Source organism: Vulpes vulpes, chromosome 13, assembly GCF_048418805.1.
Source record: "Vulpes vulpes isolate BD-2025 chromosome 13, VulVul3, whole genome shotgun sequence".
Taxonomy (NCBI): domain Eukaryota; kingdom Metazoa; phylum Chordata; class Mammalia; order Carnivora; family Canidae; genus Vulpes; species Vulpes vulpes.
The window spans coordinates 19,932,780-19,946,319 of NC_132792.1; the positions used below are offsets into that span (position 1 = coordinate 19,932,780).

Consider the following 13,540-nt stretch of genomic DNA (forward strand, 5'->3'; position numbering starts at 1 on the left):
TCTGGGCATTTATTAAACTTTGCTGTAGTCTGAAGTGTGTTTGACCTTTTTATATTAAAACAATTTGAGTTAAAACTTTATAGGTATATTTGTGTGTGTGTGTGTGTGTGTGTGTGTGTGTGTGTGTGCACATATTTCCCTCTTTGTTCATTAGGTAGCGATCCCAACATTTTTAACAGTTGAATTTGAAGATACTTATCAATTATTTCTCTCTGTTTGGTGAGCAAAGAAGCAGCCATTACCATCATAATTTAATATTTCTGACTTAGTCAAATATGAGCCCTCTTAAAAATCTTTTCTCCTTTCAAGTCTATTTTGCAGTTTAATTAATCCAGCAAAGGTTTTTATTTTACTCTCAGTGGAGATAATCTTAATCCATTCACGGTGACCTTTTCTTGTGCAAATTAGTTGTACAAGCTTGTTTAAGCAAATGGTCCTTTGCATGATGTCTCTTCTTAATGACGGGTTTATAATTGAAAATTGGCTTACTCCCATATGCCTAGTTTGTATGAGAATATAAAAATAGATGTGGACTTTAAAAATATAAATGTATATATCAGTACCCCAAAACGAGGAGGGAAGAATCCGATGCCTTGAGGCTATGATTAAATTAGACTATTAGAGTCAGAAAATGCTGGTGACATATGCTACTGTCAAAGTCACACCTGTCTGCCGAGCACTGGAAGCTCTTAAAAAATGAGAGTGATTTCAAAAAAAAAAAATGAGAGTGATTTCATCTTAGCTCTGAGAATCGGGGCTCGCACAGGACACAAGCCATTCCTGGCTTCCCAAGTTTGCTTCAACTCCTAATGAACCTGAAACTGCGTGTTTAGGAATGTGTTTGTGGACATCACTTTTAAAGTGATAGCCCTCAACAAAATGAAATGTCGTTGCTTTTCCTGCACTTCACCAGCAGGAAGAGACAGCTGATCCTCATGTTATATTTTGCCTTTTTTTTCAAGTGCAAAAACCCTGTAATACCATCAAGTGGCATTTGAGTCAAGCAACAAGCCTCTCGTGCACCCCAGTTTTCTGCACCCCCTATGTTTTTTTCTATTATACTTACTTCTCCATTTCTTAGGCCAGCTCCTCCTGTCTCATTTGTCTTTCCCTTAAAGTCATGTCAGCCATTCTTAGAAGTATTTGTCTGGCGTAGCTGAATATTCTCGGTTAAATGTAAGAACTCCAGCTCGAAGGAGAAAGTAAATGTTTTGTGCTTGTAATGGAGGTTTCCTGAGTAGGTTTTAATAGCATGGGGTGGGGAACAAGGACAGTCTTAGTTTTGCTGAATGACACGGCATTAAACAAGAACTTCTCAGTGTGATTTTTCTTTTTTAAACTTATGGGAACTAGACATTTCATCAAGGCACAAAAATCTGATTTTTGGAAGCAAAACCTGGGCAAGCCAAATTGTTACTGGGACCAGCAGACTTGTCTTTTATGTACTGCCTGCAAAAGACCCTAATTACTTTGTCCCCCATGAAAGTTCACATTTGTTCTCCTTCGTGCAACCTACCCCCCACGACCCACCTCCCCCAAGGGAAAGTGAGAACTGCCTGCCCAGCCCAGCGTATTTCCTGATTTGCTCTGGGTAATTTCATGCAGGTGTGCTCCCACAGATGTTCATTTACTCCCCCCACTCCTAATGGGTCTTCGTTTGCTGATTGCTCCTCCTCTCCTTCTAGGTATGATTATCGGGAAATGCTGCACAATGCCACTTTCTGTCTGGTTCCTCGTGGTCGCAGGCTTGGGTCCTTCAGGTTTCTGGAGGCTCTGCAGGTAAGAGACTGAAACCTCCGCGGACTAGGGCTGAGGGCTGAAGTCAGACGGGGCGAGTTTAACCTGGGATCTAAACAGAATGCATAGTTGGCCTTGAACACCTGAAATCTGTTATCCCAAGAAAGTCTGCAACACTTTCTGTAAGGGGGGAAGGGGTAGATGGGAAGAGGTTTACTCCCTGTCTTTGGGCATGAGAAGATTAAACAGTTTCACCACCAGGGAGGATGGGTTCTTCGGGGATATGTTTGCAAACTGGGGGGGAGGGGGGGAGGTGGTGGTGGTGTAGATCTGACTGGCCAGCAGTGGCCTGGCTGGGCTCCTTGCAGAGACGCTGCCCCGCTCCTGGAAGCCAGTCTCAAGAGCATGAGCTTAGGAACATGGCTTATCGGTGGTGCTCCCCAGATCGTCTTTTCTGCCCACCCCACTCAGTTGGTGCCTCTAAATTCTGACAGTGATGCCCAGGGAGCAGTGTCCTCACTTTGGCCCACCTGTTCCGGGGCTGTGCAGCTCTGGGGCTGCCTCACCTGCTGAGACACTTGTGCACGTCGTCTGCACTTGGGAGTTGCAGTCAGCCTTCCGTGATCTTGAGAGAGCACACTCCCGGCTGAGACTGTGCTCCTCCACTCCTGCCCTCTGGCTTCTCTGTTTTCTCCCCTTCTGTGTTCTGCCCTCCAACAGAAGTGCTTCCTCCTCCTGAAGGTCCTTCCCAGTGTGCTCTGTGAAGCACACGGTCACTAATGTTCTTGTCGCCTCTTTGGGATGCCCCATGAAGCCAACTGTTCTCCGCTTTGGATGATGAGTTATTTGGAACCAGAACTGGGTCCTTAGCCCAGCATTTCTTGGCTGACAGATCACTGTGCAGGCAGTACATTGGGGCGACTGGTTTGGCCCCCTCCACAGTGAGTGGAGCAAGGTTCTGGAGGAGGTGTTTGCTTTGCAAGGGAAAGGTGAGCACCCTGTGGTAGTGCAGTCCACAGAAGGCTTCATCAGGAATGCCAGGCCCCATTCTGCTCTTTGTTGCTCCTAACAGTGGGGTAAACCACTTCACAAGCAGACCTGTGGCAGTTGCATTGACAAAACGGTTTATATTCAAGGTTGGTTTTATGCTAGGATGTTGTTGGTGGACGATTTTGTTACATCAATAAAACTTCTCGAACGAGGCCAGTCGTCTCCGTGGAAGTAAGGTCAGCCAAACCATGTACTAGAATAGAAATGGGGTTTTAGCATTCGAGGGCAAGACTTGCAAGCATTAAAATCTCGGCTGGATATGCACAGCCTTCACGTGACTTGGTGGCTCATCCAGGCCGCCTCCCCTTCGGGCCTAAGCGGTTCAGGATCCGTGCAGTGACCCAAGTAAGAAACGCCAGTAACTGAACTTGTAAGTGATGTCGCCTCCAGTTGGAAGGCTCCCCCTGCCACTTCCCCACATTCACGAAGCCCCCTTCTTCACCCAGGCCGCCTGTGTCCCTGTGATGCTCAGCAACGGATGGGAGTTGCCATTCTCTGAAGTGATTAATTGGAACCAAGCTGCCGTCATAGGCGATGAGAGATTGTTATTACAGGTAAGGAAGGGGCTCTGGCCTTCAGCACATCAGCGGATTATTGCGGCCCCTCGTCCACAATTTCAAAGAAGATGAATCCAAAAGGTCAGCTCTATAAAAGAAATCTTATCAGGAGAAAATTGCCTGTGTCATGGCGAATATGAAGTCATTTAATATGACATTGTTCACTTTCCCACACAAAATCCACCCGGGCCTGGGGAATATATTTGGAAAAGTAGTGGCAGGTAAAGGACATGAACTTTGATGGTCAGAAGAAGCATGTATCCCTCCTCTTCCAGATCCAGAATTTTTAGAAATTATACCAGAGAGTGTTTGTACCATCCTGCCACTTCGTATTCCTTTCCTCTATTTCTGTAATTGCCTTCAGATTAATTTTCAGAAAGAGGGAGGTCTCTAGGGTTGATTCTTATAATTAGTGTTATCATTGCTCAAATGATCCAGTCTGGGAGCCTGAGCAGTGTTCTCCTTAACGTGTATATTTAAAAGAGCAGCCTCTAATAAAAATGATTTTTTAAATGTATCTTTTGCCATTTGGATCTCTTTATTTTATTTTATTGTGGCAAGAACACTTAGCATGAGATTTACGTTCTTATTTTTAAACGTAGGATACATTATTTTGACCGTGGGTTCACTGTATTAGACCTCTCTGGAGCTTATTTCATTTGTTTAACTGAAACTTTATGCACACTGGTTTAGTAACTCCTCATTTCTTTCCCACCCCCAACCCTGGCAACTCTCATTCTACTCTTTAATTCTGTGAATTTGACTATTTTAGATACCTCATGTGGAGGTGGAATCATGCAGTATTTGGCTTTCTGTGACTGGTTTATGTCACTTAGCCTAATGTCCTCAAGGTTCATCCATGTTGTCCTAATTGTAGAAGTCAGACTTAATATGATTAAAATGACCGTATTACCCAAATTGATCTACAGATTCAATGCAATCTCTATCAAAATCCTAATGGAATTTTTTACAGAAATAGAAAAATAATTCTAAAATTCATATAGAACCACAAAAGACCCCAAATAACCAAGTCAGTCTTGAGAAAGACCAAAGCTGGAGGCATTAAGTTTCCTGAATTCAGAATATATTACAAAGCTACAGTCATCAAAATGATATTGTACTGGCACAGAGACAGACAGACCAATAGAACAAAATAGAAAGCCCAAAAATAAATCTACCCACATATGGTCAACTAATTTTCAACAAGGATGCCTAAGAAAAGTTTGAACTCAAGAGCTGCCTGCAGAGAGGAATATGATACTCCCAGAGAACTCCAAGGGCAGCAAGGGTTCCATTTTTCTTTTCTTTTTTCTTTCTTTTTTTTCCTTTTTTTTTCTTTTCTTTTCTTTTCTCTTTTCCTTTCTCTTTTCTTTTCTTCTTCTTCTTCTTCCTTTTTTTCTTTTTTTTTTTTTTAGAGAGAGTATGCATAAGAAGGTGGGGTGGGGCAGGGAGCAGAGGGAGAAGGAGAGGCAGAGAGATACTCTTAAGCAGGCTCTACATCCAGCTCAGAGCCCAATGCAGGGCTTAAGATTATGACCCTAAGATCATGACCTGAGCCACCTAGGCATATCAGCTAAGGATTTCTAAAGCCCTTTTGTGCAGTAATGTTTTAGGTTCCACGTAAATTGCCCTACTCCTTTCTCTGAAATTATAGAGTATTTTAATGTTTTTCTTTGATGGCATTATATACTTTATCTTGAATTACCACAAATGTTGTAGAATGATTTTTATTTTTAATGTCCTGGCTTTTTTTTTTTTTTAATACCAAGAAAATTGAGCTTTTAATTCTGTTGTTGATTCTGCTTCTACTGCCAGACAGTCCGCTAGCTGGCTGATGAAGTAACCCAGTTCTCTTCCTAAAGTAACAGGTGAGGGCTGTGACTTAGGCAAGCCAAGCTGAACACAGCCCCTAGAACATTCCTACTCTCTGGTACTCAGGTACGTGACCTCCACCTGGGACCTTCAAAACAAAAGAGGAATAAATGACCTAGCAAAATCCTCCCAGGGCCGAATGGTGTATATCAAAGACATTCACTCATGAAAGGCCAGACAAAAGTGATATGAGTAGTTTGTTTCCCTGTTGCCTTTTTCCTTCCTTTTATAATTTTTTTTAAATGCATGATCATTCAAAGAAACTTGGGAAATAAAAGGAATAAAAACCATCAGCCATAATTTCTCCAAGGCTCCTATGAATCTGACATGAAAAACTTAGGAGTTTGTCTTGGAGAGGAGAGCATTCTGGGATCTTAATTGTGGTTGTCCAGTTTGTACCATTTCACCAAAGCTGGTATGGATTTCACCTAATGAAGCAGTTTGTTTGGCTTGACTCTGAAGATACTGTTTTCCATTCTGCCCCCACTCCAACTTGCTGGTGGTTTCCCCTTTCCTGAGCACTCCATCTCTGCACAGCTGCCTCCATATTGAACAGCGACTGTACTGTCGTTGACGATCCTTGTAGAGAGCTGGCGCTGAGCCCAAATGTCTGCTCTGGGAGATGTTGTTGTTATGTTACAATTTTTCGTTTCCTGTTTTAGAACAGCTCGGATGTTTTTATTTGCATATATTCTTGTCATTATGTCACCAAGAGAGCTGCGTGTTGCTTTCCTAGATCTATTTTGGTAGATTCCATTAGTTTTGTTACCATACATGACCTTTTGTTAAGACTTCATTGAGTTCTGCAACGCTGAACAATCCAGCCAAATTGGAATTAATTTATCACTCTTGCGTACCTGTCTCTCAGGACAAGCAGATTAATAACCAATAGTCAAATGCCATGAAAACCTGGAACTCTGTCTTTTCAGTCAGTTGGAATTCTCTTCCAGAGCACTTTGCAAAGAGCTATCACGTATATTGTACATATAGACAGGCAGCGTATAGCTCACTTGATGTCCTAACATCAGTTTGTGGCTTATATAATAGAGGGGGAATGTATTGGTAGGTTCATATGTGATATTGCTTTAGGGCGCCTGAGTGACTCAGTCGTTTGGGCATCCAACCCTTGGTTTCACCTCAGGCCATGATCTCAGGGTCCTGGAATTGAGTCCTGGTTCAGCAAGAAGTCTGCTCGAGATTCTCTTCTCCTTCTGCCCCTTCCCCTATGCTCTTTCTGTGTCCCTCTTTGTCTCTCTTTCTCTAAAATAAATAAATAAAATCCTTTTAAAAATATATGTGACATTCCCTTTATTCGTTCATAACCATAGCCTACTTAGTTTTCTGGAGATTATGTAATCACATTTTTCTAATGGACTGGTTTCTCGTGATCATGGCAAAATAGTGAAGTCAACTGATATGACTCTTAGGATATGCCATTGACATTTAAAAGAGGACATGATTATGAAAACTGAGCTGAGTAACTTTTTTCTAGTCTCTTTTGGCAATCTAGGTAATTTTCTCAGTAAATAAAAATAAATTGCCCTTGACTTATCAAGGATCCATGATGTGGATAGTTGCTCTGCCTTCTCCAAGGATATTTTACTTACATTTGACCTTGAGTTCTAATTCTGGACTAACAAAGCCTGCTGGTGCTTTCCCTTTACCTGTTGCTTTCATCCTTCTTCAGTGTGAGGCATCCAGATACACACTTTGGGGCACAGATTTAATGTCTGCTGTAGGATGTTGCAAAAGCAAGTGAGTTTGTCCTTTTGTTCTTACTGTGGAGCAATTTCATTGCTCCTCTGAAAAATAGTCTTGAGTCCAAAAATGTGTTGCCACCTCCTTCCCTTCCAGGGGAAATTCAGATCTAGCCTTAGTCACAATGCCATGAGTAACTTTTCTTATTAAAGCAGCTAACAGAGCATTCCTACCTCAGCCCAGGCCCCCATGTCTGTCTACTTAGTTACGCATTAGCAAAGCAAGCATGCAGAAAGAGGTGAGCACAAGAGGGCAGTTTGCTAATCACAAGGAATCTCCTCTAAGAGTATAGACTCCATAAATGAAATAGACCTTGAACTATACATGAAGATAGGGAGCAAGCCCAGCAAATTCACCAGAAACCCAAAGTACGTGTCAGAGCTCCAGATCCAAACAAGTTCACGTACAAACGTTAAGAAGTTGGTCGAACTTTGAGTATCATCACCCTTATGTCAATAATAATAATAGTGGTAGTAATAATTTGCTATGTTAAGCTTCCCAGTTCTCACTATTGTGTTAAGTAAGCACTTATTTGATCACCTTTACAACCTACTGATGTTAGTACTGTATCCCAAAGGTTATATAAATGAAGAGGTACTCAAAGAGAGATAAGTAACTTGTCCAAGAAAGCACAGCTAGTAAATGGTAGAACTGAGAATCCCACCTTGGTCCAATTTCTGTGTCCCTGTGCTTAACCATTAAGCTGTATTGATGGTAAAAATAATCATATCCCTATGGTAACTTCAGTTGGCCATGTTCAATTCAACTCTTGTTTCTTTCTTTCTTTTCTTTTTTTTTTTTTTTAAGATTTTATTTATTTGAGAGCAAGAGAGAGAGCACAAAGCTTGGGGGGAGAGTCAGAGAAGCAGACTCCTGGCTGAGCAGGGAGTCCCAATGTGAGGCTCAATCCCAGGGCCCTGGGATCATGACCTGTGTTGAAGGCAGACGCCTAACCGACTGAGCCACCCAGGTGCCCCTCAACTCTTATTTCTTGAAAAACTACTATATAAAAGCCATTCTTACAACCTTAAAACATGTAGAAGGATGGACGGACAGAGGTCTCTCCTTTAAAATCATGTAGCCTGTTAGAGATGTAGCCTTAGTCACATTCAGCGATGGTTGAATGTGTGTGATGTTTGACAGATTGTGCTAGATTAGCATTAGTGCTGGAGCCAAAAAGAGAGGTCAGGGAGCAGAATAGCTCTCAGGGTAAGGTCACAAATGTGTGCATATGGAAATGACTATCCAGCTACAGATTAAATGGAGAGGCTCAGAGACATTTCCTCTAGAAGCCCCTTTGTAGATCACTTGGAGTCCCTGGCATTGCATGTCTTGGAAGTGTTTGGGGCATGTCTTTCAGCCTTTCACCAAAACTGACAGCTCCCTTCTGTGTAGAATGTGCTTGTCCATGTGTAAGCTTGAGGATTTGTGGGACCCTAAGCAACTGATAAGCTGGTACCAAATCTTAGAGGGGACTTTAACTTCCATCCATTAAAGATCATTAAGGCTGATCCCCAGTAAGTACTGCTTGTACCTGACACCTCTTAAGGGCATTTCAGATTTTTAGCCCATCCCGTACACTAAAACCTGAATGCTAAGAAATTTATAAAGCCTAACCCAGGTGGGTTATTTCGATCAAATGGCATCTCATTGTTTTACAGTTATAGTTATTATGTGTTCACCTTGTGTTACAGATTCCTTCTACAATCAGGTCTATTCATCAGGATAAAATCCTAGCACTTAGACAGCAGACACAATTCTTGTGGGAGGCTTATTTTTCTTCAGTTGAGAAGATTGTATTAACTACACTAGAGGTAAGTGAGACCACTTGGCTCTTAGTCTTGAATAATGGTCCTTTATACACTTCTGTTGGCCTTCTCTTCTGTTATTCGTGTGGTATAATTGGCCAAATGGGACAACACCAAATTTTTTATACCCGGATTTATCAGTTAACCCTATTTTACCTGCTCTGCTGTGCCCAAGCAGATCCCTCCATTCCTAACAAAACCCCACAGAGGAAAACTGACATGAGGAGGAATTACAGTCCTTGATACACAGATCAGCTCTGTCTTCCTTCATTTCAGCGATATGTGGTTAATGACTGTCCTCCTGTCCTTCACACTCAGTGGCATCCTCTGAAGATGTGTTTCTGGAGCCCATTTAGAAATCAGGCAATGACTGAGTAGGGGAAAATCTTCTACCATTCTAGAAATATGGACAATTTACTGGGTACCAGTGGCTTTGGGGTACAACAAAATCAGTCCTCAAGAGGTGCAGCCCAACCAGCATCAGTGTTGCAAGGATGTGTTAAGAAGAAAATCAGGATCAGGATTACTCTATCTGGTGTGGAAAGTGTTAAGCATTATGAAAGCAGAAAATCTTCTAGGCATATGGGTGCCCCTTGTATGTTGCCTTTTTTTTTTTTTTTTTTTTTTTTTTTTTTAAGGCAGGAGGGAAAAAGGAGAGGGAAGCATGGAGATGATTAAAACCTTTGCAAGTAGAACAGATAGTGATAGCCTGAGGCCACACCACAGTAGCACAAAGAGCTAAGATGAGAGTTGGAAAACTGCACACTCATGAATTACGGACTCGCAAGGAGAGCAGAGGTCCTCTGATGAGGCACGGCATTGAGGTGGTTCTGTGTTCTCATAACGCAGCCAGGGGCATTTGCAGCCTCTCTTTGGAGTATTTGCTTTGGAAAAGTATTTACTGCTCCAAAAACTAATGTAATTTGCAGCAAACATTGAGGAGTCTGAGTAATACCAAGAAAACTGAAAATCACCCTGTTTTGTCCACAACGCTGTTCTCTTGCCATCCTGGGTATCAGAGCCTGTGCTGGTTGTGCCCTGGACACAGTAGGGGCATTTCCCTACCCCACAGTGAGCTGGGGCTGCTTCTCTGGTCACAGTATCTTCTCAGGAGTGTACATTTTTTTCTTCAGCCTGAAACTAGTTGAAAGGGGTTTGTAAGGAGCCAGGCTCACCCCATAAAGGGGACAAGGTCAGAATGGCTTCCTTCTTGCAAGCAAGCTTCTTATTCCTTAAAATTGATTGCATTTTTCTCATCTGTTCATAGGAGTAGATTTGAGTATGTAATAGATATTACTCTTCTATCCTGTCTTCCATCCAAGACCCTTCCTAGGCCCTTCTTAAAGAAAACTGAATGTCATTTTTTTTCCCTTTGTAGAATGAGTGCTTTCTATGAAAAAAAGTACATGTTCATTTTAGAAAATAATGGAAAATACTTAAAGTATAAAAATACAATCATCTACCCATACAAAATCACTATTGACATATATATGTATATGTGTGTGTGTATATATATATACACACACACACACACACAAACACATATATATTTATTTTTTTCTAGGCAAATTTATACATATGTAATTTTCAATTTAAAGAGGAGTCTTTCAGGGGCATCTAGCTGGCTGGATCAGTAGAGCATGCAACTCTTAAGCTCAGGGTTGTTTTAAGCCCCCCCATTGGGCATGGAGCCTACTTACTTAAATAAGTAAATAAATGTCTTTCTAAACTTAGTTTATAATATGTTTTTCTCCTTTTAATAATGTATTGTTAACATTTTCTCATGTTCTTAGATTTGTCTACAATTATTTTAATGACTATATAATATTCCAGTCATGGTATCACTTAATTTCTCTCATTATCCTTACTTTGAAGACATTACCGTTGTTTTTGTTTTTTCATTAGTATATATATTATCGAAACAAATAGCTTCAGCACCAAATTGTTATGCAGGTTCAAGATTACTTCCTTAGGATTAATACCTTGAATTCAAAGTCCTCATTCAAAGAATACGATAAATGCTAAGATTTCTAATACATTGTCAATTTTCCTGCCATAGAATGGAACTAATTTATATTCCCTCCAGCATATATGAGAGGACTTGTTTTGATTACTTTTGGTATTTTTCACTTTCACCAATATTAGACATTATATCTTTCAGAATGATGTCATTATCTTCTTAATTTATATTTCTTCAGTTATTAGTAAGAATGAATTTTTATTATTTCTTAGCAACTCACAAAGAAAGAAATAGAAATGGTAAATTGAACACCAATAAAAAATAAATTTATTTAAAAAAAAAAAGAAAACAGGCAAAAAAAGAAAAAGAAAAAGAAATGGCCACGATGTTGTCCCACTTTTCCTCATAATTTTTTTTATTAAACATTTTATTTATTATTTGAGAGCGGGCAAAAGTGAGAGAACACAAGCAAGGGGAGGGGCAGAGGAGAGGGAGAAGCAGGTTCCCCACCGAGCAGGGAGCCTGATGCCAGGCCCAATCCCCGGACCCTGGGATCATGACTGGAGCCAAAGGCAAGTTTTTAACCAACTGAGCCACCCAGGCACCCCTCTCATAAATTTTTAAGAGCTTATTATATAAAAATATTAACACTTTGACCCTTTTGTTACAAATATTTCCCCCAACTTGCGGTATCCCTTTTTTGTTTATAATGAGGTGATCTTTTCCTCTATGGCTTTTCCATTTGCTACTGTTCAGAAAGGACCTTTTGATCCATAATTTAATTTACACACACACACTCCTTTATATTTTTCTAGTACTTTCACAGTTAACTTTTTGTATTAGCTGTTTAATCCAATTTACTTTTATATATATATGATCTGTGTTGAAAGCCTGTTTTTTTCCTTTTTTAAACAGATTGTTGTGTAGTTTGTCCCAACATACTAAGTTTTCTTGCCTCAGTGTTGTCACACTCCACATTTATGCACCTTTGGGTCTGTTTCTGGCCTTTTGATTCTGCCATAATAGCTGTCTACTCTAAAACACAAAGGCCACTATTTCATTTTTCCTGCCTTTTGCCCTCCTTTGGTGGACCTCCATTTATTTAACTAACATACTATTGTTGACTATTAATGTTGTTTCTAATTGTGTATTTTGTATAGATCTAGGTGCAAATATCTTTATCCAGGCAATGGGATTCTACATGTATCTTGGGCTGCATCTCTGTATCTTTAGGATGGAGTCCTTACAGTGGGATCACTACTAAGCCAGAGTCTAGGTTCATGATATGCGTTGCCAAATTACTCTGCAAGAAGGTTACATCAGTCTGGACTCTCATAAACCGTCTGGGAGGAGACCTCCTCTAGTGGTAGTCTTGTTAGCCTTAAGGATCATAATTAAAACACATACATACACAACCATGCAAATTTGTCAGGTGAATGATGGTATCTCGTTAATTACATTTCTTTTGAGTTTGGTTTGTTGCATAGAACTGGTCTCTTGCCTATTCAATTAGCAGTGCTCAGTTATCCTGTAAGAACAGTTGGATGTGTTATATTCATCAGAATAGAATCTCAAGTCAAGCTGTTGTCATCTCTGTGCTGGAAAGGCCTTCTTCCCCTTGGATTTAAGCCATGTAGTTCTTTAGCGACACAGTTGTTTTGAAAACACTATGAACCATATACTTCATTCAAATTTATAGCAACTATCAAATCTCCTTATATAGTTCCAAGATCAGATTGTAACGGTTTGACCCCTCAACCAAATTGCATGAAAGATACCATCCAGTTTCCCTTTTTAATTCAGAACTCAGATTACCCCAGAATTCAGTGTAAATGGAAAAGCAGAGAACATAGCAGAAAATGCCATCCGCCTACACAAATAAAGCCAACGTGTTTATGAGAACAATTTAAGTATCACATATCAAAAATACCTACTTGGCTTAAAACCTAAAAGTCATTCTTTGCTGGAGCTTCTGAGTTATGAGGATAATTCAGCATTACCCTTAGATAATATAGATTTGAGGATCCTTTGCTCTCAGGATGTTCTATATCCAGACTCTAAAACTCTGGGTCTTTCTTGCTTGCTATATACTCTAGGTCATGGGAAGGGGATGACTCGGTCTTTGGAGACTTTGAGCCTTAGTGTTGTAGGTGATGCTTGAAAGCAGGATACCTTTTCTCTGATGCCAGACTCAAGTTGTTATTGTTAGTACATTCCATTGTACTGCTCTCTGTACTTGGGATTTGGCTAGCATTTCCAGTCCGACAGAAGTTTCCTAATTCAGCATCTTGGAATTAAGGAGCTAGTGAATCAGAGCTAAGCTCTTTGGAGCTCACTTTTTGTGTGTGTATGCAAATTGAGAAGTAATGATGGGGACAATGATAAAATACTGCAGACAGTGTTCCTTCATAGATTCCATTATTTGTCAGAGTATTACACAGCAATAACCTGACACTCATGATTGAACCATAGGAGCTCAGTGAGAATCAAGGTGAGTGAAAGAAAAGTGCACAAGATTGTAATAATGTATGAAAAGAACTAATGGTAGCTCGGAAGGCACATTTTTAATGGAGTTTTATGAAGTATGTTCCAATTTTTCTCTCCGGTTACCTAACAATGCACATTCAAACCATGGTATTGCTGATGCTGTTGTATAGTGAAATATTAAAATCACTGAGATAATGAAAATAGAATGTTTGGCTCAGAGTGAGGTGGCATATGGTGGCACTGCGTGTGTGAGGTAACCTTGTATTGGTCAAAAGACCAAGTCAGGGCCACACAGAATGGCAGTAACCTGT

General features: G+C 40.5%; 1 protein-coding gene across 1 annotated transcript in view; it reads left to right on the forward strand.

Moving 5' to 3' along the window:
* EXT1 (exostosin glycosyltransferase 1) overlaps positions 1-13,540 on the forward strand; it is a 285,234-nt gene that overhangs the window by 248,230 nt on the left and 23,464 nt on the right. Inside the window, exons 2-4 of the mRNA XM_025993374.2 lie at positions 1,686-1,779; positions 3,234-3,341; positions 8,669-8,788. Of these exons, the coding sequence (XP_025849159.1) occupies positions 1,686-1,779; positions 3,234-3,341; positions 8,669-8,788 (322 nt within the window). The remainder of the gene's footprint in view (positions 1-1,685; positions 1,780-3,233; positions 3,342-8,668; positions 8,789-13,540) is intronic.